This window comes from Lolium rigidum, chromosome 7 (assembly GCF_022539505.1).
Source record: "Lolium rigidum isolate FL_2022 chromosome 7, APGP_CSIRO_Lrig_0.1, whole genome shotgun sequence".
Classification (NCBI taxonomy): domain Eukaryota; kingdom Viridiplantae; phylum Streptophyta; class Magnoliopsida; order Poales; family Poaceae; genus Lolium; species Lolium rigidum.
In genome coordinates this window covers 318,316,687-318,341,222 of record NC_061514.1, presented here as the reverse complement: position 1 = coordinate 318,341,222, position 24,536 = coordinate 318,316,687, and the positions used below count along the sequence as shown (strand labels likewise).

The 24,536-nt window shown below is 46.2% G+C and overlaps 3 protein-coding genes and 1 non-coding gene across 4 annotated transcripts; 2 read left to right on the top strand and 2 right to left on the bottom strand.

Moving 5' to 3' along the window:
- Positions 1-1,250: 1,250 nt before the first annotated feature.
- Positions 1,251-4,589, bottom strand: LOC124669367 (SNF1-related protein kinase regulatory subunit beta-1-like). The gene is made up of 4 exons (XM_047205991.1): positions 4,401-4,589; positions 1,950-2,134; positions 1,688-1,850; positions 1,251-1,565 (listed from the first exon to the last, which is right to left on the bottom strand). Exons 1-4 carry the CDS (start codon positions 4,587-4,589, stop codon positions 1,251-1,253), a joined length of 852 nt encoding a protein of 283 aa, XP_047061947.1.
- A 2,760-nt stretch (positions 4,590-7,349) lies between these two features.
- On the top strand, positions 7,350-10,897 carry LOC124674908 (rhodanese-like/PpiC domain-containing protein 12, chloroplastic). Its single transcript, XM_047210959.1, has 8 exons — positions 7,350-7,599; positions 7,785-7,910; positions 8,345-8,436; positions 9,112-9,212; positions 9,292-9,402; positions 10,109-10,217; positions 10,417-10,467; positions 10,561-10,897. The coding sequence occupies exons 1-8, from the start codon at positions 7,371-7,373 to the stop codon at positions 10,639-10,641; spliced, it is 900 nt and encodes a 299-aa protein (XP_047066915.1). The 5' UTR covers positions 7,350-7,370; the 3' UTR covers positions 10,642-10,897.
- Positions 10,898-11,647: 750 nt separating this feature from the next.
- On the bottom strand, positions 11,648-11,720 carry TRNAA-CGC. The gene has a single exon. It is a non-coding gene; the product is annotated as a tRNA-Ala (tRNA).
- A 3,626-nt stretch (positions 11,721-15,346) lies between these two features.
- Positions 15,347-20,789, top strand: LOC124673769 (transcription factor TGA2.1-like). The gene is made up of 8 exons (XM_047209808.1): positions 15,347-15,524; positions 18,321-18,404; positions 18,501-18,560; positions 19,236-19,313; positions 19,410-19,461; positions 19,594-19,865; positions 19,963-20,208; positions 20,350-20,789. Exons 1-8 carry the CDS (start codon positions 15,459-15,461, stop codon positions 20,494-20,496), a joined length of 1,005 nt encoding a protein of 334 aa, XP_047065764.1. The 5' UTR covers positions 15,347-15,458; the 3' UTR covers positions 20,497-20,789.
- The last annotated feature ends 3,747 nt before the right edge of the window (positions 20,790-24,536 follow it).

Sequence of the window (24,536 nt, the reverse complement as noted above, 5' to 3'; positions counted from 1 at the left end):
GTCGACGTCCCTGTGACCGTCGCTTCCACCGCGTCGGGAGGTCCGCCGACCTCGGTCTAGGTAGCGGCCATGATCTCCGCCACCATCTCGGCGAAGAGGAAGCAGGCGGGCACCCACCCCGTGTATCAAGCCCCGGCGGCCCCCGCTGCTGCGCCGGCAGTGACCCCCGCCACCGTGCCGAAGCCGGGTCGCACAAAGACCAAGTCCACGGGGTCGAAGGGAGCCGCAGCGCCCAAGGTGAAGAAGCCGGTGAGTCGTGTCGAACTTGCTGCCCCGACGCCCAAGGACGCGCCCCCTCCTCCCTGACGCCTCTGGTTCCCAACGTCGTCGACGCTGACAAGGTGTTCGGTGATGCGTCCACATCAGAGTTCATGGATGTCCTCAATGAATCCGCGATGAACGTTGATGATTTCATCGGTCCGTTTGGTGATGAGGTTCACGTCAAGGAGGTTGCCGACGAAGAGGTTAACGATAATGATGTCGATGACGATGATGTGATCGAGATCGACCAGGGAGTGTCCATGCCGGCGAAGCACTTGTCCAACTACATCGATGTTGAAGACGCCACTTTTATTCGTGCTCAATGGTTGTTTTAGGGTTCCAGTTTGGTGGTGGCGTAGAACAGCCCCCTTAAACTCAACCCGTAAAACAGGGTTTACAGGATTGTTCTGCACCACCAGTTTTTGCCCCTTATAAACCGTTTAGCTCGCCGTGTACTCGTCTTTTAAGGACCTAACTTTTACGGGCACTCTTAGGCCTGGACCTGGAGATCGATCCCCTTGTTTTTCTGTACCAAATTGCACAGCAATAAAATGAGTAGTTTAGCACGACAGTAGCCAATGGGAGCTCGGGGTAGGTGAACCGATTTTTCAAAAATCGACAAAAATGATATTTCAAAGTTTCAAAAAAAATAAGTATAAGGTAATATGTACTTGCATGAATTATTTCATTTAAAAAAGTTTGAAAAAAATCGAATTTAAAAAAAAAACAGGCAAGTCTACACCTGCGTCTACCAAATCGGTGACGCAGTTGAGCACTTGAAACACTATAACCTTTTGTGAAAACTGAGTTTATTCTTGGGCACTGTCATCGACTTTGTCTCAATAAAAACCTTCACAATTCCATAACAAATTTAGGACCAGCAAGAGGCTAAATCATTCCTGCATATAGTACACATAACACATTGGTTTATGTTTGTTCTAATCGACAATGTCTTCAGGAAGTCGGCAGCAGCAGCTTTTACACGCTAGCTATCTCTCAATGGCTTTGTAGAGGACGGTGGTGACATACTTGGATCGGAACCGGTGCGTGTGGCCGAGCGCCACCAATGGCTGCGCACCCCACCCCTTCTCGATGTACAGATGGTTGAGCACGACATGCCTCGGCCTCGCGCACTCACGCTCCGAGCTGCGAGAGTTGAGCACGCCGAGGTAGAGCTGCGACGGGAGGGTGGGAGGCTCCTTGCTGAACTCCTTGTCATCGGGGACCTGGAAGCCGTAGCTGGAGTCCGGGGAGGAAGGTGCCATCAGCTCCGATACGCTCTCCACGCTTTCCGGCACAAAATCCTGCATCCACATGCCCAATCGTCAAGAGTAAGAGCACAGTACTTGGTTCAAAGATATGATCAGCGTCAGTGTCCGAAGTGATGCTCTATATATGCTTGGTATGATCATAAATTGATACTCACATTGACGTCAAGAAGATTCACGATGTTACCCATGTTGTCGGTTTCGCAGGGAAGGTCGGGCAGGAATCTCCTTTCTCCGTCGACGATGAATCTGTACCTGTAAACTCCAGATGGAAGCTCTAGCAAGATGGTGTGGTCTTTCCCAGATTTCTGAACAGTTTTCCTGTCATGTATGCTGAAAGTGTCAGTCTTCCATTAAGTTGATCAGTTTTAGGGGGAAAGAGAATATGAAAGTCTTCTATCTGGCTAATGAAAAATGTACTTTGATGTCCAATTATCCCAGGATCCTTCCACGTAAATGTTCTTCCCTCCATGAGGCCACAAAAGCAGAGTAGGAATCCTCTTTTGAGGGGGCCCGTCAGAATCATCCTGTTGATCACGCATCAATATCTGGTTGAACACCGGAGGTGGTACATCTGTAGCTCTTTGCAGTGGAGTTACAGGACTCTGCAGTGTACAATTATATATCAAATCTGTTTCAAAATAATTAAAATCAAACGTATTGGAAAGAAATGATGTGCAAGAAGAGCTGGACCAAATGAGGGGTTGATAAAACCGTTGAAAAGAGAGCAGACCCTGACATGTTGGATAACAAATATACAACTTCTTTTCTAGAACAAATTAAGGCCATTAACAGATCTAACTGTATTGTTCGTTAGAAAACTGTATACAGCAACAAACAGATCTAACTGTATTGTTCATCAGAGATGAAGGAGTAATAAGGACATTGCCGGGAGTGTCTTCGACTAAAAATCTCTCGGCGACCTTCTTTATATACATGCTCTGTACTTTATGTTCAGATATAAAATTGATTTTTATAGATTCAAAACCAGTTGGCATCAATAAAAATTAGCCAAATTAATAACTGTTATTTTATGGGCATAGTTACAGACAGAAACTATGTTATAAACCTGGGGCAAACATCGAGTTGGCTGATACATGTGAATTTATGTTGTTTTTCCTTGTTCATCTCTGACTAGAAACCAGTTCAGTTATACATAATAGCAAATCATCTGAACAACAATAAGTTTCGGATCAACACCTCTTCAGACACCAACGGCGTAATTCTGATAGAGGTAGCAGGGCTCAATTTTTTTAAACATAAGACCGTAGCCCTTCCTTATTAAATTAATAAGGCCATTTCTGGCAGATACAAAGTGCATTACACGGCTTACTAGACTACGAGAAACAAACAAACAGAAGATAAGAAAGAAGCTCTGCTTGAGGATGCCGAGGCTATCGTCTTCCCGAAATTCGACACTAGGGGAGGAGGGACCATAGGAGGCACCATCAATGGAAGTAATCCTTACATCGCTTCGAGATGAACATATTCGACCAGCTCACGGTCTCTGACTCCGAAGAAGGATCACTTCCTTCTCACCCCGGATCGAAGAGCGCCGCACCGTCGAGAGAGAGGCTCCCCCAAGAACGCTCCAGAGCAGAGTCAAGGTCCATTGAAGAAATTAGGATCAGCTGCCGCGTCAGACAACACTATAAACCACAATGGCGCCACAAAGAACACGCAAGCAGATGAGCGAAGAGGCATCGGGGAGATTAGCAAACAAGGAGCAGCAACCACTGTCACCAACAAATGAAGCATCACCAAGCACCATCACCTATGAATGGAAGCTCGCTAGCCATCACAGCAGTCCCGGACGGTGCCTTCAACAAGGTCAACGACGTCATGATGCCGCCACCGTCGACGCGGGGCTTAAGGTTTTCACCCGCGGCAAGGGTGGGTGGGGGAGACGGGACCTCAACGAAGCCTCGGAGGAGGGAACCGGCGCCAAAGGCATCGACAACAACGTGGCTACCGCAAGCTAGGGGTTTCCCCTGGTCCCAAGCACCCCACCACCATCCACCCGGTCAAATCGGAGATCCGGCCGGGGAACGAGATCTCTCATGTATGACACCACTAGTCGACGGAGAGGCCAACACGCCACATCATTAGCCCGCTGCAGCCCCACCGCCCGCACGTCCGGGGACGCAGAGCAGCACTCACGTCCACCGCTCTCGTGAAGAAGACGGTGCCGCCACCACCATCCGAAGCCGCCGCCGGCTTCTAGGACCACCGCCGAGAGCACCACCAACAGCACCTCCACCACCACCACAGGCCACCACCGCCAGATCCCGAGAACCACCCACCGCCACAGATGGAGGGGCGGCCGCCGGTAGCCTGAGGAGAGCGCCACCGGGCAGCGTCCTCAGCCCCGGCAAGCCCAGCACGGTGACCTTCCTTCCATGTGGCCGTGCAGGGAGCCAGGGCCCCAGCCAAGGGCCAGATCGCCGCCACGGCCTTCGGCGGGCAGCACCTCTGGGGGCGACGGGTAGGGGGACAGGGGAAGGAGGACAGGGCGGCAGCGGGCTAGGGTGCGAGAGACGATGCGGTCCGCAGGGCTCAAATTAACCATAGTCATCAGCAAGTAAATCAATGTCTTGCAAGTTCCAACCCCACTGTAATCTAATAGAATCATTCCTCAAAAAAAAAAAATCTAATCGAATCGAGAGACGGTATCCGCCAAACAGGCGCGCGAGGGATCGAATCACTCACACGCTGATCGTGATCAAAACAAAACTGAATTAATCGCAGCACAATTCACAAATTAACCACGCCCTCAATCGCATTGCATTAGACAGATCGTGCAAGACTGCAAGAGAAGAATCGAGAGGGAGGGAGAAAGGATCAGTTACGTGATTGATCGATCTGACTGACCTGGGGCACGAACATGCGCGGCGAGTGCGGCCGCGGCGGGCTCCCCGGCGAGGACGAACCTCCCGCTCCGCCCCCACCCCTTGCTCCTCCGACGTAGCCCGTCGAGGACGCGCGCCGCACGTGGCCGCGCCCACCCTCGTCCATCTCGGCGTCCGCGATGTCCTCCAGCCTGCCGCTCGCGTTGCCCATCGATCGATCTCAGGCCGAGATCGACAACCGCCTCCGCCGCGCGCGGGGCGGGCAGAGGACGAATCTGTAGCAAAGCCAAGCCGGTCGGGATGTCGTCTCTCTCCGTCGTGCCGCCGCTGCGATCGCGGCAGAGAGGGGGAGGACGAAGCGGAACTACCTATGGATCGATCAACCCGGTGCTACTGGGTTTGCCCGGGAAACAAACGAGTCCAACGCGCCGGATGTTGTAGATATAACGTGGCAGCCCAGGCCCATTGGTTTTCCAAGTCCGGTCGCATGTTTCCATTTGTGAAAAGTTTGTATATTCTTCTTTCTGAATTTCTCACGGAAACATCTCATTTTTGGAAGTTTTTTCTCACATTGTACTCCTACTTAGCTGCTAATAATAAATCTGGACCGTGGACGTTTGTGAAAGAATGAGTTTCATATGAGCTCCATGGTCGTCATTTCTTGGGTCGTCCCAAGACATTTAATGGGTTTACGAATAGCTGAGGTGGCATCTAGTGGTAGCCATTTCTGCAAGGTGATCAAAATTTACAATCCTCTAATATTTGCTACTATATACCGAGAAATTTGGGTTATAAATAACCTACCATAGAAGGCGAGCAAAATACTAGAAATGTGGTTAGTAAAAAAATAGACTTGACACAAATGCCATGGTTTTATGGTAATTACTTTTTTTTAAAGACACATGAGAAACGTTAAACTTGTGTAGGGTGAATTGTGAGCCGAATGTGTCACCGACGCGAGGTGTAGTCAATCGTTTGAGACTGCATTGGGGAGATAAGTCTTGTCAAGGACGCTAAAGTGGCTATAATAATGATGAAATAAGGGACGTGGCTATGGGCGTAAAACGTATGCATGGGAGCTTGAAGCTATATAGATTAAATATATCTCTTGGACCGAGAGGTGATGGCGACAGCTCATTTGGATGTTTGCATTGAACCTTGGTGTTAGACATTCGGGAGCATTGTTAAAAAAAACATTCAGGAGCATTCGGACCCGAATACCCCAATTGTATGTGTTTGGTGGGTCAGTGTATTGGACCTAGATATTTGGTCTCAATATCTTGGCCCAGGTCCAAACGGGAAAAAAAAGAACATAGCAAATGCCTAGGGGTTAGAGCATCTCCAGCCACGTCCCCCAAACCGTCCCCTAAAGGAATTTGGGGCGCGTCGGACAAAAAAAAAACCGTTCCAGCCGCGTCCCCCAAAGACCATTTTTGTCCGGCGCGGCCCGATACGGTGTCCGGCGCCCCGAGCCCGTCCCCGTCCCACAGGGGACGCTCCGGGGACGCCGGACACACCGAAAAGCGAGGCGAACCGACGCGGGCCCGACGCGTCGGCCGGCTGTGACGATCGGCCGTCGCCTACGTAGCGACGGTGCAGCTTGCCGGAAGCGGAACCATCGCATTGGCAACCGCGTCGACGACGCGGCAACCGCCGGAATGGAGTCGGGACTCCTCGGAAGAGCAACCGCCGCTCTTTTCAACTCTCGCGCCGCCGTTGATCCGCGCTCAATAAGACCCGTACGTCGGCGCTTTTGGATCTTCACCGGCCGCATCCGACACCTCCGGCGACGATGAGCTACATCTCCGAGCTCCCGTCCGACACCTCCGAGCAAGGGAAAGCCCGCTGGATGGCGCCATTGGTGGGAGAAAGCTCCGACGCCCAGCAGCGACGACGATTCCCTCCCGCCACTTGACAGCGCGGAGGAATGGATGGGCGTGGAGGAGGACGCGGAGGAAGGAGGGTCAGAGGAGGCGGCGGTGGCCCGTGCGAAGGCGGACGCGAAGGCCAATACCGCCAAGGCCAAGGCCAAGGCCAAGGCGCAGCCGGCGAGCACCGACGACAACAAGGAGGACTCCGACGCGTCGGCAGACACCGCCTCTTCGGAAGAGGTGACGAGCAGGAAGCGCCATCGTGATGACGACGACGAGGCGGGGCCATCATCGAAGAAGAAGAAGTAGTAGTTTAAAATAATTTATATGTAATTTAATTATGTTTTTTCGAAGTTTTATATGTATTTTGTTTATGTTGAACCGATTTGAATATTAGTAAAGAGTTTTATTCTACCTATTTAAATTATTTTTAATGTTTGGGGGCGGCGTTTGGGGGACGCGACTGGGGAGCGACGTCCCCCAAACGCGGCACCAACGAAATACGTCCCCCAAACGCTCAATCCGGCGCTTTGGGGGACGGTTTGGGGGACGCGGCTGGAGATGCTCTTAGGGTAGACGTTGTTGGGTATTTCGGTGGCTCCACATCGACTTAACGTCGTGTTTCTCCTTCCCCTTCCGAACTCGTTCGTCTCCCTCTGTTTGGAAATCGACGTATCCCTCGAACACCCTAGCGTCGCCGGCGGTGGCGCAAATACCCTTGAAATACCGATTTCGAGTCTTTGAAATTCAGTTCTAGCTAGATCCATATTCTCGTAGCTATTTTCGAACAGCTTTTTTAAAGGAAAATGAACACTCCATGCTTTTAGACCAAGGGAATACTCCATTCTATTTTTCCGAGATTTTTTTTTTCAAAATCTGGAAGCCCTCAATTTGTTTTTCTTTATAGCATGGAAGCCCTCCATTTGTGGTGTAAGAAGGGCATACTCCATTAGCTGCAGGCCCGTTTGAGCCCATGGCCAAGACCATCATAGCCCACAAGCGTAAACGTGCGCAGTTCTGCGGCGGGCCCAGAAACAGGCTCCGGCCTTCTCCAAGCAACAGCATATTCCGCATCCCATCTTTGTCTCCCTTCGCCGTGGCAAGCGACGAGGAAGACAGCCATGCTTGGTCTCCGAGCAACTAGGGCGGCGCGCTTCCCGTGCCCGTACTCCCCTTCCTCCTCTCCCCAGGCGGCGTCCCTCTCCGGGTTCGCGCGCCTCGCCCCCCTCGCCGCCGGCAGCCCCGCGCCGCCGCCCGCGGCCCTCTCGCTCCTCGCGTCCGCGTCGCCCATCTCCGCGACGTGGGGCTCGGCCATGCGTCCCGCCGGCCAACCCAGGCCCAGCACCAGGGGTGAGTGAGCGCGATTGCCCGCGTCGCGTGTCTGTCGGTTCGCTGCGGAGATTGGGGAGCGTTTTGTTCAGTTTTCGACCGTGCTTCCTTTTATCTTTGCTATATTGTATGCATCAATTTGGGGGTGATTATTAGGTTGTGGCACGGGATTGATTGATTGCTTGGCATGAATCTATGTTTGGCAGTTCTCTGCACTGCTGCCGGTAGCCCTCCGACTCCGAGGGAGGGGAAGGAAGTGCTGGTCCAGCATCTGCTTGTTGGCGAAAAGGATGCTAGGCTTCTGGTCGATCTGGAGAAGAGCATCGCTTCAGGTGACTACTTAGATTGTTCTTATTTTTCCTTCGGGGTGCTTTACTAGTTTGTTGTTTTTGTAATACTGTATCTGATATACTTAGTCTAGAGATTTATACTAATATCCAATGTGAGGTAACATGTACGCCTTGCAAAATGGGTGTCTTCAAGTTCTGATACACGAAACCACTCATGCTTGAATGCATCCAATCCATGTCATTGTATATGTTTAATGTCATAATTCAAGGCCATGTTACAAAATTAAAAAATGCTGATTGCTGAGTATACATGCCAAACTGAACTAACATCATTCATGTGGAATGGATGGTAACATGTATGTTTACTTTTTTTTGGGATAATTATGGAAAAAATAACACTAGCAAGTACAAGACATTAAAAGTGCTCAACAGCTGTTGTTACAATGAGAATCATGTTGTTTATTTTTGCATTTCAGGGGTGGACTTGAGCGATTTAGCCGTGGAGCACTCCTTATGTCCATCAAAAGATAATGGTGGTATGCTTGGGTGGGTTCGGAGGGGGCAGATGGTACAACATTAACTTGCTTTTCTTGTACATACTAGTAGAAGAGTGCTGTAGTAGGACTTCACATATTATTATTGTTCAACTGGGATACCGATGTACCTATGCTGCATCGTGGAATTGTACTGATTATCTAACTATTGCTGGGCATCGGTTGTGAAATCCATGTGGGATTCAATTGGGAGTGTTATTTTTCATAGTACATGTTGTTATTTAGAATTGAATTTATTTGATTCTGTGGTGGTTTTTACTTCTTCTGACCTCTAAATTATCAAGAGCTATCAACATCATTAACTGGCAAACAAGAACATATAAAATATTATTGTTGGTATAGTTTATTCGTTGTTTCCATATTTGCGGGGAACTGCTAGTCTTACAACAAGTTTATATTCCATCTTGTTGAATACATCTATATGTTTATACACATCTAAATCACTCTACCACCAATTCCACTGTTATTGACTGACTCGGTGCTCTCAGATATCTAAGTGTCTTGCTATAACTAGCTAGTTTTCCCCCCACGAAACTCGCATCCTATCATCGATTGCCATCATCTAAATGTTATTCTTTTTATTGTTATATGCACATGCATTCCAGGGATACTGATATTTCAGTTTCTGTTAGTACTCTGGCAATGTGTTCAGCAAACAGTACTTTAGTGTTATTACTTGACTTGAGCAGGTACCAGAGTTTGAAGAAGCAGCATTTAGTGCTCCTTTGAAAAAAGTTGTACGGTGCAAGACAAAATTTGGATGGCATTTAGTGCAGGTCCTCTCTGAGAGGTAGTTGATTCTAACGACACAAGATATTGTATCTCTGTATAAATGTACAAGTATTCATATATTTTACGCCAAATGGCAGGGACCAATGCATGCTTCAAGATATTGCACCAGAAGAGCTTCACGCAAAAATGCAAGATCCTAGTTTTATCGAAGAAGCTCAATTGATTGATGTTCGGGAGCCTGATGAAGTGTAAGATTCTTCACCATCGCATCTATGTCTCAGTTGTTGGCCATACACTGATCCAAAATTCCGAATGACAAGTCCCTCACTAAGTCATGATAATTCATGTATGAAAAGTAATGACACATCTGCGAGGATGTAAGATGCTTCTCCAGTATTTTGCATTTCGCTCAATAGCACAATAAACCTTGCAATAAACTATTAGGTGACAGTCATAATCTTGCCTTCCACGAGAAGATGATAGAGGTTTATGTGGTGTACCAGGATGTTAATGTGGGGCCTTTTTCAAATCTTTTAAAATTGGGTCCTTACAGTGGCATGATCTCAGTGGATAATCAATTTTGCTTGTCTCTTCTGAACAATTATAATGCAAAAGTGTTTGGCAGTTACCGTGTCTCTATTGTCTTTCGGAAACACCTGTCTATATTATCAAGATTAAACTGTTGAACACCAACATAGCTTGCAGGTTTATATAGACTTGCAGAGGTATAGATCCTTATGTAGACTTATAGTGTGCTAATCCCCTTAGACTCGCAAGACCAAATTGGATGCAGAATTCCATGATTCATCATGTACATTCAGATAATTGCCTAAGTTTTTGCATTGCGGGTATATTATTGTTATGACCCAGTTCGGTGTGCTTGCTTATCCTAAATGTTCACTCATTAGTCCATTCCCATGGAGTCGATGCTGACTTTTTACTTATGCTTGGCAGGGAGAGAGCGTCCCTTCCAGGTTTCAAAGTTCTACCTCTCCGCCAATTTGGAACCTGGGGACCAGTCATGGCTGATGAATATGATCCTCAAAAGGACACATATGTTCTGGTAAGTTCGTTAGTACGATTAAAATGGCCTCCAGTATGCTGCATAAAGGCCAGTGACTAAATAAACTGAAGTATTATAGTACTCCTACTTCCTACACATAAAGATTGAGTTGATTCAGTGAATGTGGAAGGGAACTAGCAACTGCATCAGTGGATTATGCCAGTTTCTAACTGTATTTTGCCTCTTTCCTTTGCTTCAGTGCCACCATGGCATGCGGTCAATGCAGGTAGCTAAGTGGCTGCAGTCACAGGTAATTGAAGTATCAACATAAATCTTCAGACTCCTTACCTGTGTAGTGGTAAAATAACAGTATCCTCTGACAAGGTGAACCGTTGTTTTGCAGGGATTCCAAAAAATTTACAATGTTGCGGGTGGAATCCATGCCTACTCGGTGAAAGCCGATTCTTCCATCCCGACTTACTAGCCATCTGGATGATCACCACTCCAAGTACAGAGCCTTCTCTGCATTCTTCTTTACCATACCAAACTAAAGTTATGTCCGGCTCCTATTGGTAGAATTTGGCAATGGTTTTATTTTGGTGTCAGGACTCGGAGCTACAATTTTCTTCTCACGCGAGATCTTGTATGAGGAGTTATCTTTCAAGTTGTATATGGAATTATGGATCATATCAATATGAATAGAAAAGAAATATTTGAGAGATTCTTATTGGATTGATGCAGTCATGTATTGGATTTCGCTTTTGGCTTTCTGAACTTGCGATATAGCAAGTGAAACTCAAAACTGATCCCGGGTGCCTACAAAACATATTTAAAAAAGTTACAAAAATTAGTAATTTTTTCGTATGTAGAGGTACATGTTCTACGTGTGCATGTAAAGTTTCACATAAAACCAACAATATTTGTGCCTTCTGTAAAAAAAAGACAAAAAATGTCTCAAGAAATAGACTATTTTAGTACCAAAAGTTTCTCTTTTTTACATAGGGCACAAAACATATCGGTTTTTGTTGAAACAACTTTGTGAACGTGTAACACGTGAAGATATACACGAGATTTTTTTGTATTTTTTTAAAATTTTTAAATATGTTTAAAATGCATTTCAAATAAAGGATGCATATGCACCCGAGGTGGAGAAACACCTTGTCCATATAGCAAAAGTTTTTTTGTTTCGTTCTTTCAAATACAAGCAGACAACCAAGTGCAGCCTTGGCAAAAATAAAAATCAAGTTAACCCAAATTTGTAAATCGAATCATGTAGAATGCAGTCATGTATTGGATTTTGCTTTTGGCTTTCTGAACTTGTGATATAGCAAAGTTTTGTTTTTTGTTTCGTTCTCTCAAAATACGAGCAACCTAAACATTTTGTTTCGTTCTCTCAAAATACGAGCAGACAAGCACGAGCAGCCTTGGCAAAAATAAAAATAAGTCAAGCGAATTTTGTAAATTCGAATAATGCAGAAGAGAAAAAATCTTGGAGGTGCGGGGAATCGAACCCCGTGCCTCTCGCATGCGAAGCGAGCGCTCTACCATATGAGCTACACCCCCTGTTCTGGTTACTTACCTCGCAAGGAGGTATATGAACAAATGTTTAGTTTATTCGTATGATTTTCTATTTTTCACTACCGAGAAGTGATCATTTAGTCACTCCGTCTATTGCATCTTCCCTGTCTATTGCGTCTTCCAACTTATGCAATTATTTGCGTACCATCGACACTTTCCTGTTTCTTTCGTTTCCCTTCAAATGACCTCTATAAACCTACACTAAAAGGTATTGAAAAATTACAGAAATCTGGTAAAGACTTGTCACCCAAAACAGATACTAGTATTTTTATATTTTTGGAGATGATACAAAAAAAAACACTAATTTGCAGTCACAAGCAACTAGATGGATCGATCAAAACAAGTGCAGCTATGGAAGGCATGGCCTTGGCCATAAAGTAGACTGATTTATCAGCCATCGTTCAAACGGATTGCGCTATCTTGATTAATACTGCAACTTGATTGGTCAAGTTTTGGCCATATTATATGTAAGTAATTGGACATAGATTTTGGCCTCCCGCGGTGGTGACATTCCAAGAAAGGATTTTCCCATCAACTTTGTCTTGTAGGTGTTGAAAGTCCGATCTCCGTATGTACCAAATGGATAACGGCAATCCAATATACTTTAAGGGAAAAGGCGCCCTCTATACCGGAGGCCGTTGAACAATTTCACCAAGGTTGATTTGCCCACATCGAATCGGGACGATGGAGCTCTTTTGGATATTGGTGCAAAGGCCGATAACTTCCCCAAAACCATGCAAACATGAAGAAGCGTTTTGGATATCTAGCTTGTAGGGGGTCACAAAGATAGCCGCATAATCCAAATAACACGAGGTCCTCAAAATGGTTCCACGTGCCCAAATCTTGTGAAAGAGCCCATGAGTAGTGGCAATATTAAGGATTTGAGTGAGAAGGTCGATGCCAATGGCGAAGAGAAGCAGCGAAAGGGGGTCTCCTTGGTGGATCCACATACGAGCTTGATAGGAAGGCCGGCCACTCCGTTGAGGAGGACTTAGGAAGACGAGGTAGCAAACAAAGCGGCAATCCAATTCTAGAATCTACTCGGGAAGCCACCCTTTTGAAGAAGGTCAAGAATATAATTCCAGATAATAGAGTCAAACACCTTGCGAATTTCAAGCTTGAATGAGAGAGTCGTGGTCTTGCACCTGTGAAGCTTTATCACAAGATTCTTGATATAATTTTTTTGGCATGGTACTTCATTTTTTATGAAGGCACTTTGCGCACTAGAGACAAGCTCATTCATGAGTGGCAGAAGAAAATGTCTCAATCTAAACGAACTAGTACAATTAATCAACGTTTCGATATGCAACTACTAAGGATATCAAAAACAAACTACAATCCCTTTGGTTTGAAAGATTTTCAAAGGAATTTTTGAGTAATCCAATCCATAGGTTTTTTTTTCTAAGTAAGCCATTTTGATCAAAGGAATGACATCTTCTAAATATAGATTGCAGTTCTACACCTCAATTCGTACGATTTTTTTTTTTACATCTACTCCATGAGTTGAAAAGTCAAAAGATTCCATCTTTCTCCTTATATATCCTAGCTACAGTAGCCTTGAGAGTCTCCCCTCTCTGCCGATCTCATCCAACTCGAATTCGGTGGCGTTGCCGCCCATAGAAGAGAAGGATGTAGTGCTTGGTCTGTTCATCGTACATTTAGGTGTTTTGGCTTTATGCCGGTAGTTGAGGGGAGGCATGCCAGATCCAAACAGCCGGATCTTGGGCGGTGTAGGGCTTCTGCTTGTGGTTCTCTTTCTCTTGACATTGGAGCTAGGAACGACGAGGAGGGCTTACGACTCCTTCAATAAGGCCGTGGTGTGTGGCCAGCTCTCGGTGTGGAGCACATGTGTGGATAAGCTTCTTTCGGTTGACCATGGCTGTGCTGGGAAGAAGAGTGGTGGTGCTCTATCCTACACATCGAAAAGGTAGCGAGGAAGATCCGAAGGTGCTTCAATTTGGAGTTCATCCTCGGCAAATGTTGATTGGCGGCCTACTAAAGACTTTGGCTGGTAACAACTACAGGTCTCGACGTTGATGCGGCGCCATGCTCTGTTCAACCGACATCAGAGGCTCTATGAAGGTGTTGCGACGTCACACCACTTCCTCCCTACTCCAGATGTTTTCGTCCCCGGAGGTGGTGATGGAGGCTGTTGACGTGATTGCTTTTCGTTGTATCCTTTTATGGTCCTTTTTTTTAGAAACACATAACAAACGCGGTAGCTCTTTTTTTTTTTTTTTGCTTATTTATATGGTTGGAACATACTTTCGCCTTTATTTGGGGCCTAGTTTGCAATTTAGTATGCAACCGCGTTTGATAGACTATTACCGATTTTCCTAAATATTATTATCATCTAATGTATTTTATTCCAACATTGCTATCAATTTTTTTTTTGCTACACGAGTTTGGTAACACCTGAAATCCCCTGGAGCAAATCAACAACGCTAATCATTTTCACTGTAGCAATCACGTGTTCATCGTCGAGCCGTGGCCCGTGGACCACGGTAAATTGGCAGCAGTTCAACCCTCGCGGATAACGCCGTAGCTTCCTCCTCCGTTGCAGTTGCAGCTGCAGGTGGAGAAGTCAAAGACGTGACGAGGGTGAGGACGAGGGCAGGGTTGGTGAGGCAAGCAAAGCACGTGGGCCCCTCACACTGACGCCACCCCGCGCGGCCCCAGATCCACGTCCACGCCACGCGTCCCCGCGGTCCCCACGCGTCAGCGACACGCCGAGCCGTGCGCCGCGACCACGCCAGCCGCCGTCCCCTTTGTTGGCGCCTTCCCCTCCCCCGCTCCGCCTCCACTAGTCCACCTCCACCAGAAACAGCTTCTCGAACCTTCCCCCTGCCTCAATCCCCCACCAAATCCGCGAGCCGGAGCGACGACGCGCCGCCAGCCTCCGGGGAGAACCCGTCGTCGATCCGGTTGCTGAGCTCTGAAGCTCCCCACCCACCACAGACGGACTGGGCGGAGGCGCGGGCTGACCTGACCATGACCGCGGCCCGCCGGCGCCACGCCGAGCCCCGCTCCGGACGCCACCGCCGATCCCACGCGGTATGCCCCCCGATTTCAGCTCCACACCCCCTCCCTGCTACTGCTTTCGGTTAGCTCTGCTGTTTCGGATCAGGATAGTTGGTGTACCTACCTGCTGTTGCTGTACTCAAACGGCGGATGAATCGTGGCTGGTGATGCTGGAGATGGTTTTCTAGTGGCTGGATTTGTGTGTGTTTACTCGGGGTGTCACAGACGGGAGTAGTAATTAGTATGCAGCACTGCCACTGTGCAAACTACTTCTGTGGCCCTCCAGGGAGATTAACCATCACATCCTACCTGTATGTAGGGTTTCAGATCGGCACAAGTGCATAAATGTGCATATCCTTGCTCCGACAGCCTAATTATTTTGATTGCCTTGCCTACTTCGTACTTCCTACTAAGACGCCTATTTCTTTTGCAGACCATACGGCTGTAGCGAAACCCTGAGCCGCCACTGACTTGGATCAGCGAGAAGTAAGTACACACATCTAACTGTACTATGTCGCTATGCATATGCAGCTACTGTCTTCCTGTTGCTAATTTCTCCAACTTTGCTTCGCTGTGCTGTATAGGTTCGGGCAGTGGTTGATCTCACACAACACAGGGCTGGGCTCACCGCCTTGCTGTTAACAAGGGAGGGGCAAAGTGATTTGCTGTCTCCTGGTGAATGTGCTCTGCCGAGGCCCGGTGATGGCAGATGCGAGCTCGAGGACTGACAACTCAATTGTTGTAGACCACGACGGCAAGAACCACAGGGTACTCGTTGTTCTTTTCTTTATTTTATGGGTTTAACCGTTTCCTCCCTCTTCTTTTCTACACAAGCTTCCAGTTGAACTCAACTACTTAAGCGCCTGTGTCTCTTTACCTGCACCAGTTTCTGGAGACAAATAGATAACTGTTATGCTCAGCGTCGTGTTAGCATTTGAACTGTGAATCGCACTGTGGTTGGAATTGATTTCTAAAGCTCAACAACAGAGTTGATAATCTTTAAGTAAACTGCTGGAGACATTTCCGTGTGCTATAACGATTGTAATGAATGACCTGGACTTTTGGGTCATGGTACTAGCAGAGGATGGCATCCAAACTGTTGGCTGCTTCGAGATTAGCAATGTATTCATACCCCCAAGAGTGTATAGCGCATTTCAGTCCCACGTTTAGTTTGGTGTATATTGCTCACACTTATTAGCCCAACGGGTCCACATATGGCCACCATATATAATACAGCTCTGGGGAGATGCCCAACGGTTGTATGTTCCAGTATGACTATAAGATACAGCAATTAATAATCGTGAAGGCTGCCAACAGTTTTTTCACACATTTCATGATTTATTGTGTTTTAAAATTACTCCCTCCAGCCCTAAATATATGTTGTAGATTTAGGTAAAATGTAGGCTAACCTGCGACAAGTATTTAGGGCCGGAGGGAGTACCATTATTTGAAAAAATAATCACTGCAAATTCTGGGCAGCCTACAACTACAAAAAATAGATCCGCTTAATAACTTTCAGGTTTTCTGTATTTATGTTTGAAATATTGTGCAAAGTAAATTTTAACCTTGGACATGAAGAGGAATCAGCAAATAAACAAAAACTAAAATGAAAACCCACTCGACAGCTTTCCTTGGTCAATTATAAATTCTAGTTTTCAAATTGGCATCAATTATTTTTCTATATTTGGAGTTTCATTTGGTTATTGCAAAGATTTCATGATATGTTCAGGACAAATAGTTACCAAATATTTAGGAAGAATAAAAATACAAGAATCTATTCTCATAACGAAATCCACTTTATCAACACATAAAAAGGCAATTCGAAATCAACACTCATTATGCTTCTCCGGTCTGAATACAATTTTCAAGGCAAGACATAATGTAGGTCTTCGAATTTTGAAAAGCAACATTATTCAGTATCCCACTTAATATGAAATAACCATCATGGTGCAAGTAATGTGCAGATATCTAGTCAAAACATCGACGAGGAGATGCATCCATTATTCATATAGCTGATGACGATCTTCATGGCGGAATAATGCCAACCCATTTTCAAAGACCCAGTCAATACAACCAAATGAATCCCAGAATCTTCATGGTACCCCAGTTAATAGTAGACGACTGCCATTTTAGATGTTTTCAACAGAACAATGATTTGTGACCACAAGAATCTTCAGGAATTCATTAATAATTCACACAGGGAGCTTAGTGAATAATCACTAAGCAAGCTATCCAAGCTAACAAAAAACTGTGCAATCAATCGAGACAAATTCTGGAGAAGCCTTAGTAAAAATACAGAGCTTGCAATCAATCGAGGCATCTTGACGGCCGAAACGCCTCTGCGATGCATCTCACTGGTGCAAGAGAAGATCCATCAACTGAAATTTCAAAGAATTCAAAACTAAATAAAACGCTCAAATGTCTGCAAGAAAACCCAAATGTGCAGACCTTCCTTAGCAACTTCATTTGAGAAAAAAAAAGTTCCTGGATTCTGTAGCAAGCTGATCGTTTCGGCAGTACGTCAATCGATCTGCTACTCAACAAATAGATGAAAAAGTTAAATAGATATGCAAGTATACGAATCTAGCTTTTGTCTGGTCGATGAAGATGTCGCGTACATATCTCAAGTAATCTTTTTGGCCACCAAGCGCTATGCCTTGGATACATGAGGTTTTTTGGCAGCTTTCGTCCTGACGAATTGTCGTAGCCTCCGGTGTTGCCGCCACCCGCAGCCGATATGACATAAACCGCATGCAACACTACCGCTATTTAGCAGTGCGGCAAGAAGCAGACTGCGGAGCTGGATCCGCGACGACGACCACATATTTGCACTGTCTCCCCTTCAATGTTGCCTTGTTGTGCACCTCCTCGCTACTCCGGTCACCTCCGCGCCTCCCATCACCGTTGTCAAGAGAGATGAGTGAGACTATGAGAGGGGATACTTTTCTGAGCAGAGAGAGGGTGGTTGGCAGGTAGCGGAAAGCAGAGAGTTTTCCATGAGATGCTGTCCGCATTTGTTGCTTGCCATAAAAACGGTGGTCCATTAGGATTGATTGCTTCACGTATTCCAAATGTATCACACGATTGTTGCGCAGCAAAGATGATGTATTACTTAAATGACTATATAATGGAAAGCAGAGAGTTTTCCATGAGATGCTGTCCGCATTTGTTGCTTGCCATAAAAACGGTGGTCCATTAGGATTGATTGCTTCACGTATTCCAAATGTATCACACGATTGTTGCGCAGCAAAGATGTTGTATTACTTAAATGACTATATAACCTGCTGATCTTATAGCACAAATGAGTCGATTTGATATCATCCTCTGCTAGTACCATGACCCAATATGTATTTTCGTTGTAATGAAATATTAGTTAGAAACAACCCCCTTTAACCTAGATTCACATGCTGTTTCACCTGTTCATATGTACCAACTGCCGACCGATATTCCAAATATGCCAAAGTTATCAAAGAAACTTGCAGTTCTTAGTCTGCTTTACTTACTCATTATGAATTCACTGCCAAGTGATACCCCCAAAATGCTCAAGTTCTTAACTACTTGCAGCTAGAACACGGACAAAGTGGGGCAATCATGGCTTCTAATTCTTCAGATAGGTCTGACAGGTCCGACAAACCTTTGGACCAAAAGGTGATATTCCTGTTACTTTTCTTGTACGTTGCTGTTGTTGTGTATTCTTGCGTGTTTTTATGTTATTAATTGCTTGTCGTATTTGCCATCCGATAGACACTGCGTCGTCTTGCTCAAAATCGCGAGGCGGCAAGGAAAAGTCGGCTGAGGAAAAAGGTATCATTATAAATCTTGCCCTTATTTGTCGTTTGTTCTCTGATGTAAGGAATTTTCCTTTTTTACTTAAATTAATTTAGCAACTTAACCTGATTCAAGCTAGTTCTGTGTAATTTGAGAGTATGCTTATAAAGGAAAGGCATCAGTTATACTTACAGAATTAAGGAGTTTGGAGGTTCTGAGCAGAGCTGTTTGTAGTTGTGTTGATGAACTGAACTGAGTGTTTCTTCACTGTAGTTCTATGTGCCACCATGCCTCCGTTTTATTTTTCGGTTATAATTTTCTTATTGTGTAATAAAATTGCACATTGCATTAAGGGACAAATAACATGTCATATTGTCAGGCACTACTTCATGTGTCTCAGTATATAGGACTTAAATGAATTCTTAGTTGTCTCTGCATAGGTAATTGAATTGTATAAACTAGCCATTGAGGCCAGGGGGGTATTCCTGTTTTCGAAAAAATAGCTGAATTCTTCATGCATGAGCCTTGTGTGTTACTCCCTCCGTCTCATAATATAAGATGTTATTACAACCGCTATACTCCTATATTTGTTGTAATAACATCTTATATCATGGGACGGAGGGAGTAGTATTTGTAGTTTCCACTCAATGATGACTACTTGATTGTTCATTTGGTCTGAGCCAGTAATAATGTTTTTCTATTTGTTTGAAGTCATATGTGCAACAGCTTGAAAGCAGTAAGCTGAAGCTTGCACAACTAGAGCAGGAGCTCCAGAAAGCTCGCCAGCAGGTAAATCTTTACTGGCTGAATGTTGGTTGCGATATTTTTTTGCAGTAGGTTATGCTTTTACTGTAATTAAGATTAATGCTGTATATTTATTTGTAGGGAATCTTCATTTCTAGCTCAGGAGACCAAACCCATGCCATGAGTGGAAATGGTATTTCCTTCTCCAAATTTCCATATGTGCCCATAAATGTTTGCAGCGGCACTCTTTGTTACGTGATGTTCAATAGTATGTGATGTCAATCTATGTTAGAAGTTTATCTGAGCAATAAACTTATCTTTGCAGGGGCAATGACTTTTGACATAGAATACACTAGATGGCTTGAGGACCAAAATAAGCAAATCAACGAGTTGAGGACTGCAGTTAATGCTCATGCAAGTGACAGTGACCTGCGCCTTATTGTAGATGGGATAATGGCACATTATGATGAAATATTCAAGGTCAAAGGTGTAGCTGCCAAGGCTGATGTGTTTCATATACTGTCAGGCATGTGGAAGACACCTGCCGAAAGGTGCTTCCTTTGGCTTGGGGGTTTCCGTCCATCTGAGCTTTTAAAGGTGAGTGAAGTGTGAAATCTCAGGGTTTGTTGTAAATTCAATGCCCTTACCGGTCATGTGATATTTACTGATATCTCCATACGATATAAAATTTCAGCTCCTGGCGAATCACCTTGAGCCGCTAACCGAGACACAGTTGGCTGGATTAACCAACCTCCAGCAATCTTCCCAGCAGGCGGAGGATGCCCTGTCACAGGGGATGGAAGCATTGCAGCAATCCTTGGCAGATACTTTGGCTGGATCGCTCGGTTCCTCTGGTACTTCAGGCAACGTGGCAAACTACATGGGTCAGATGGCTATGGCCATGGGCAAGCTTGGAACACTTGAGAATTTTCTTCGCCAGGCAAGCCTTTTTTTCCTTAAATTCTTGCAGATGTGATACTTCAGCATTTTGACCGCCGTATTTTTCGGATAGCTTTAATCAGTTCTCATTTGGTTCGACCTATTTGAGACTGATGAGAATTTTTGTTTCCATATCTATCAGGCTGACAACCTGCGACAGCAGACTTTGCATCAAATGCAGCGAATTCTGACTATCCGACAGGCCTCCCGTGCTCTCCTAGCTATACATGACTACTTTTCGCGTTTGCGTGCTCTGAGTTCTCTCTGGCTCGCTAGGCCGCGGGAGTGACCAAGGATCGATCGTCGCTCAGTGGAGTTCTGAGTTCCCCTATGCTGATCTGTCCAACACTATGGATGCTCACTATATGACGTATTGCAGATTATGGCTACTCGGCTTCTCCTGTAAAATTATGTGTAGCTATTAATTATTGGGTGTACTCAGGTGGTATACAAGTAGGTGGGATCCTGTAATTTACAATGATTGTGTAACTCCGTCAGTAATAAAAGTTAGATAAATCAGGATCGGTTGTAAACAGTGAACTGTTGATGTTTTGTTGTAAGGAAGCAAACTGTTAATGTGCACTAGAATCTTAGTTGGTTGCTGCAAACGCATTGCTCCATGCAACTCATCTTTGGGGGTAAGGGAAGGGTGGAGAGAACAATAAGCTTTTACATGTCTCATTCTGGTTTGCTGAATGTCTGCTCCCCACTTCGCAATGCGTAAGCATGTTCTGAGCTGGTACAGTAGTACAAATCATCAGTTGTGCATGAGAATTTGTTTCAGACTTCGCTGTCAGCTATGTACTCTGGTTGCAGAGCGTCTGCAGAGGAAGCCGAGGGGTGTTGTGCTCTGAGGACAGTATCTTATCGGCGACCATCCGGTTCGCCGCCTCCGTGTAGTGCACCCCGTCCCAGCTGATGTACCTGACGCCGTCTGCCTCCGGGCAAGCCTTCGCCTTGGCACTCCCGCACGCCGCCCCGGGCTGGTAGTTGTATGGCGGCCCGCCGGCGCCGCAGCACGCCGTCAGCGGGCTGCTGAACCCGTGCGCCGTGTGGTTGGCGACGAGGCCGTACTTGATGGCGTACATGTCCACGCCGACGACGGTCGCGCCGGGAAGCTCCGCGGCAAGGTCGCGCCGGAGAAGGCGCAGGCGCGCGTTGAGGGCCTCGGCGGCGGCGTTGTGGCGGGCGAGGCACCCCACGTCGTCGACCTCCTCCTCCTCGCCGTCGTCGCCGCCTCTTCCACGACGTACCCGGAGCTGCGATAGCGTGCTGGGCAGGCACCCGAACGGCCCCGTGTCGTAGAGCACGAACTTGCGCCCGCCGGCCCCGTACACCATCTGTGCCATTACGCACGCGATCGATGAGCAGCAAGACATGCCCATTCTGATGCTGGCAAATGTGAATTTTGGAGTGCAGTGCGTAGCACTAGCAGCAGCTCAAGTCACCTTGACGGCGTTCCTGATCCTCGCGGCGATGGCCGGGACGACGGCCTGCAGGATGCGTTCTTGCGTGAGGTTGGCGGTGAAGGCGAGAGAGATGTCGTTCTGGCCGATGTCGAACGAGTACACAGCTTGTCGGAATTCATCCTCCGTGATGCCAGAACCGAGCCCTGCATACGGAGTGCATTCCAGACTTCCAGCACATTCAGATTTCAGACCGACTACCGACATGTAAGGAGCTCGGGGTTCATGAAAGATTGAAAGTTCGTACCTAGCGGGAGGAGCTCGGCCGTGCGGGCCTTGAAGTGCCGGAACTGGCGGAGCTGCGTCGGCAGGCTGAACTGCCCGGAGTCCACGGTCTGCGCCGTGGCGGCGCCGGCGGCGGCGAAGTTGGCCCCGTGACTGAAGGACACGCCCGACGACTCCAGGTACGGGCTCAGATAATCCAGCCCCAGCCTCTCGCCTAGATCCATGCAAATATGAATTCGAGTGATCAGTCGTCTGCACTATCCAGTATCCAGTTCACATTCAAACTACACGGAACCGATAGCGAAAAAGCCAATGTACAGATAGTGCATGCATGATGTGCCTGAGTTCACTCGTACAGAGGAAGTCGATGTAGAGGCGGCCGTCGGAGAACCGGCCGCTGGGCCTGCCGAAGAAGCGACGGCCGAAGGGCCTGTGCAGCCGGAACCCCGCGCCGGCGGCGAGCCCTCCGGTGTCGGAGTTGGAGTCCCCGAAGTTGAACATCACGCACGTCGCACCGCCACCTGCAGCAGCTCGCCGTGGTGCCGATGCATACCAGCTGATGATGGGCAGGAGCTGTCTCGACGATGCCACTGCGACTGCGATGGTCAGCAGGGCCACGACAGCGAGAAACCGGAGCACCGCCGGCCCGAGCCGAGCCGAAGCGGGAGAGCTGGTCAGCTCCATGATCCACCGATATGTACAGGAGCTACCTATCCCCGGCCACTGAATTTTGACTAGCACCGATCGGCCGGCAATACTGGCATACTGTAGACCGGTCGTGTACATAATCGTTGCATCGTTGCATGTGCTTGCTGCTCAGTATCTTAATGTACTCCTATTAGAAAGAATTTTGCTGATTTATTTATTGCTATATCCAATTTATGGAATTGATACATCATTTAATTGATATCATTTAGCAAAATGAAACACAGCATATGCATCCATCTTTCGGTTCGAGAATTTCACGGGATAGAGATATGGTATAAGAAATAGGCTAACTCTAAATGAATTGTGGATACATACTTATTTTTCAGTAGTAAGCTTCCATGCTTAGCTATTCTTTAGATCGATCGCAGCTTCTACTAGAGTACACCAAGTTGGTACAGTATCAAGTGTTAAGCGCCTGAACGGTAACTCGGGCTAGCTAGCTCGTTGACTTGGGCACCAACACCAAGAGTAGCTGTTGATTGCAGCACTAACTAGCATGAGATTAAACTAGTTGTCGTGCAGATTTTGTATCATAGAGAAATCAAGCGCAGAGCTGACACCTTCAGTTAGCTCGGATCATGTTTGCTAAGTGAATGTATAGCCAGGCTGGGATCATGGCACATGCGCTTCCATGGATATGGACCTCAGCTCCATGATGGACACGATCACCTATAACTATCTCTGACTTAGTCAAGTACTAATTACCTCTAAGAGCAATTTCAATAGTGTAGTCAGCTGCTGGGTATAAGCCAAGTGCCATGTCATGTATAGCCAACTTAGAGCCAACATATACAATAGTGAACTATAAAAATGTACTCACCTTTATCAATGTATGACCCACCTTTCACTCTCACAAAGTGCCTAGGAGCACGTGCTAGAGCTGGCTCTTGCATAAGAGCCCACTATCCTTCTCTCTCCTCCTCTCTCTCCTCCAACTAAGCAATAATATACTATTTTAATCCTTATAGTTAGCTGACTAGGATTTATTGTACTTGCTCTAAGGCTCTAACACTGAAGCGTCGGTATCTTTTTCTTGTATGGAAGAGTAGTGTTAACTTGGTTCCAATCGAGTAAGTGGTAACAAATTCTCTTTGACTATGATGGTAGCATTGCAGTTTCTTGTAATTATCGCTGACCTCGGATTAAACTACTTATCATGCATCATGCCTGTTGTATAATCTATGTATAGTATCATAAAGCAAATTAAACTGACACCATCCGTAAGTTGAGATCGTAGAACATGCGCCTCCAAGGTTATCGATGGATTGAGATAATGTTATGCTTACGAGTAGCCAGTCGAATGAGTAGATATATATGGGCATGATTTCACGATTAGTCAAAATGTATAAAAAACTGAACAAAAAACGTATTGGTAACGTGCATACAACATACCACTAACTGGCTCTATCAAGTGGGCCTAATGTACAGTCTGGATAAAGGCATGTAAATGGTTGATAAGATAAAAAAAAAATCTTGATTCATGTCACTTAGACAAGACGAAAAACATAGCATACAATGATTACCTCTTATTTTATCTCAAGCAAATATTGTTTGCATGCTCCCAATTGTTAAAATTAAACACAAAAACATATGTGTAAGAGAAGGTGATCTCGTACAATGGCAAAAATATCTTATCTTAGCCAAGAGATCATCTCTTAGATATGAGAAGGCAAACCTCTTTTTTCAGTTTCCCTCTCTTCTAACTCATCAATTATTCTAAATTGCTGCTGTTTATGCAGATTGTGTGAATTACATTAATGTAATAGGGAAAGTCGAATTTTCTTATCACCGTAGAGATGCAAATGGAGTGGCTCACACACCAGCTAGGTCTTGTTTTGAGTTAAGAAAAGTTCGTATAATTGGACCCATGAGCCCCCTAGCCGTGTTCTGAGTTATGATGCTCTTTGTTGTAATGTCAACTTTTGTATGT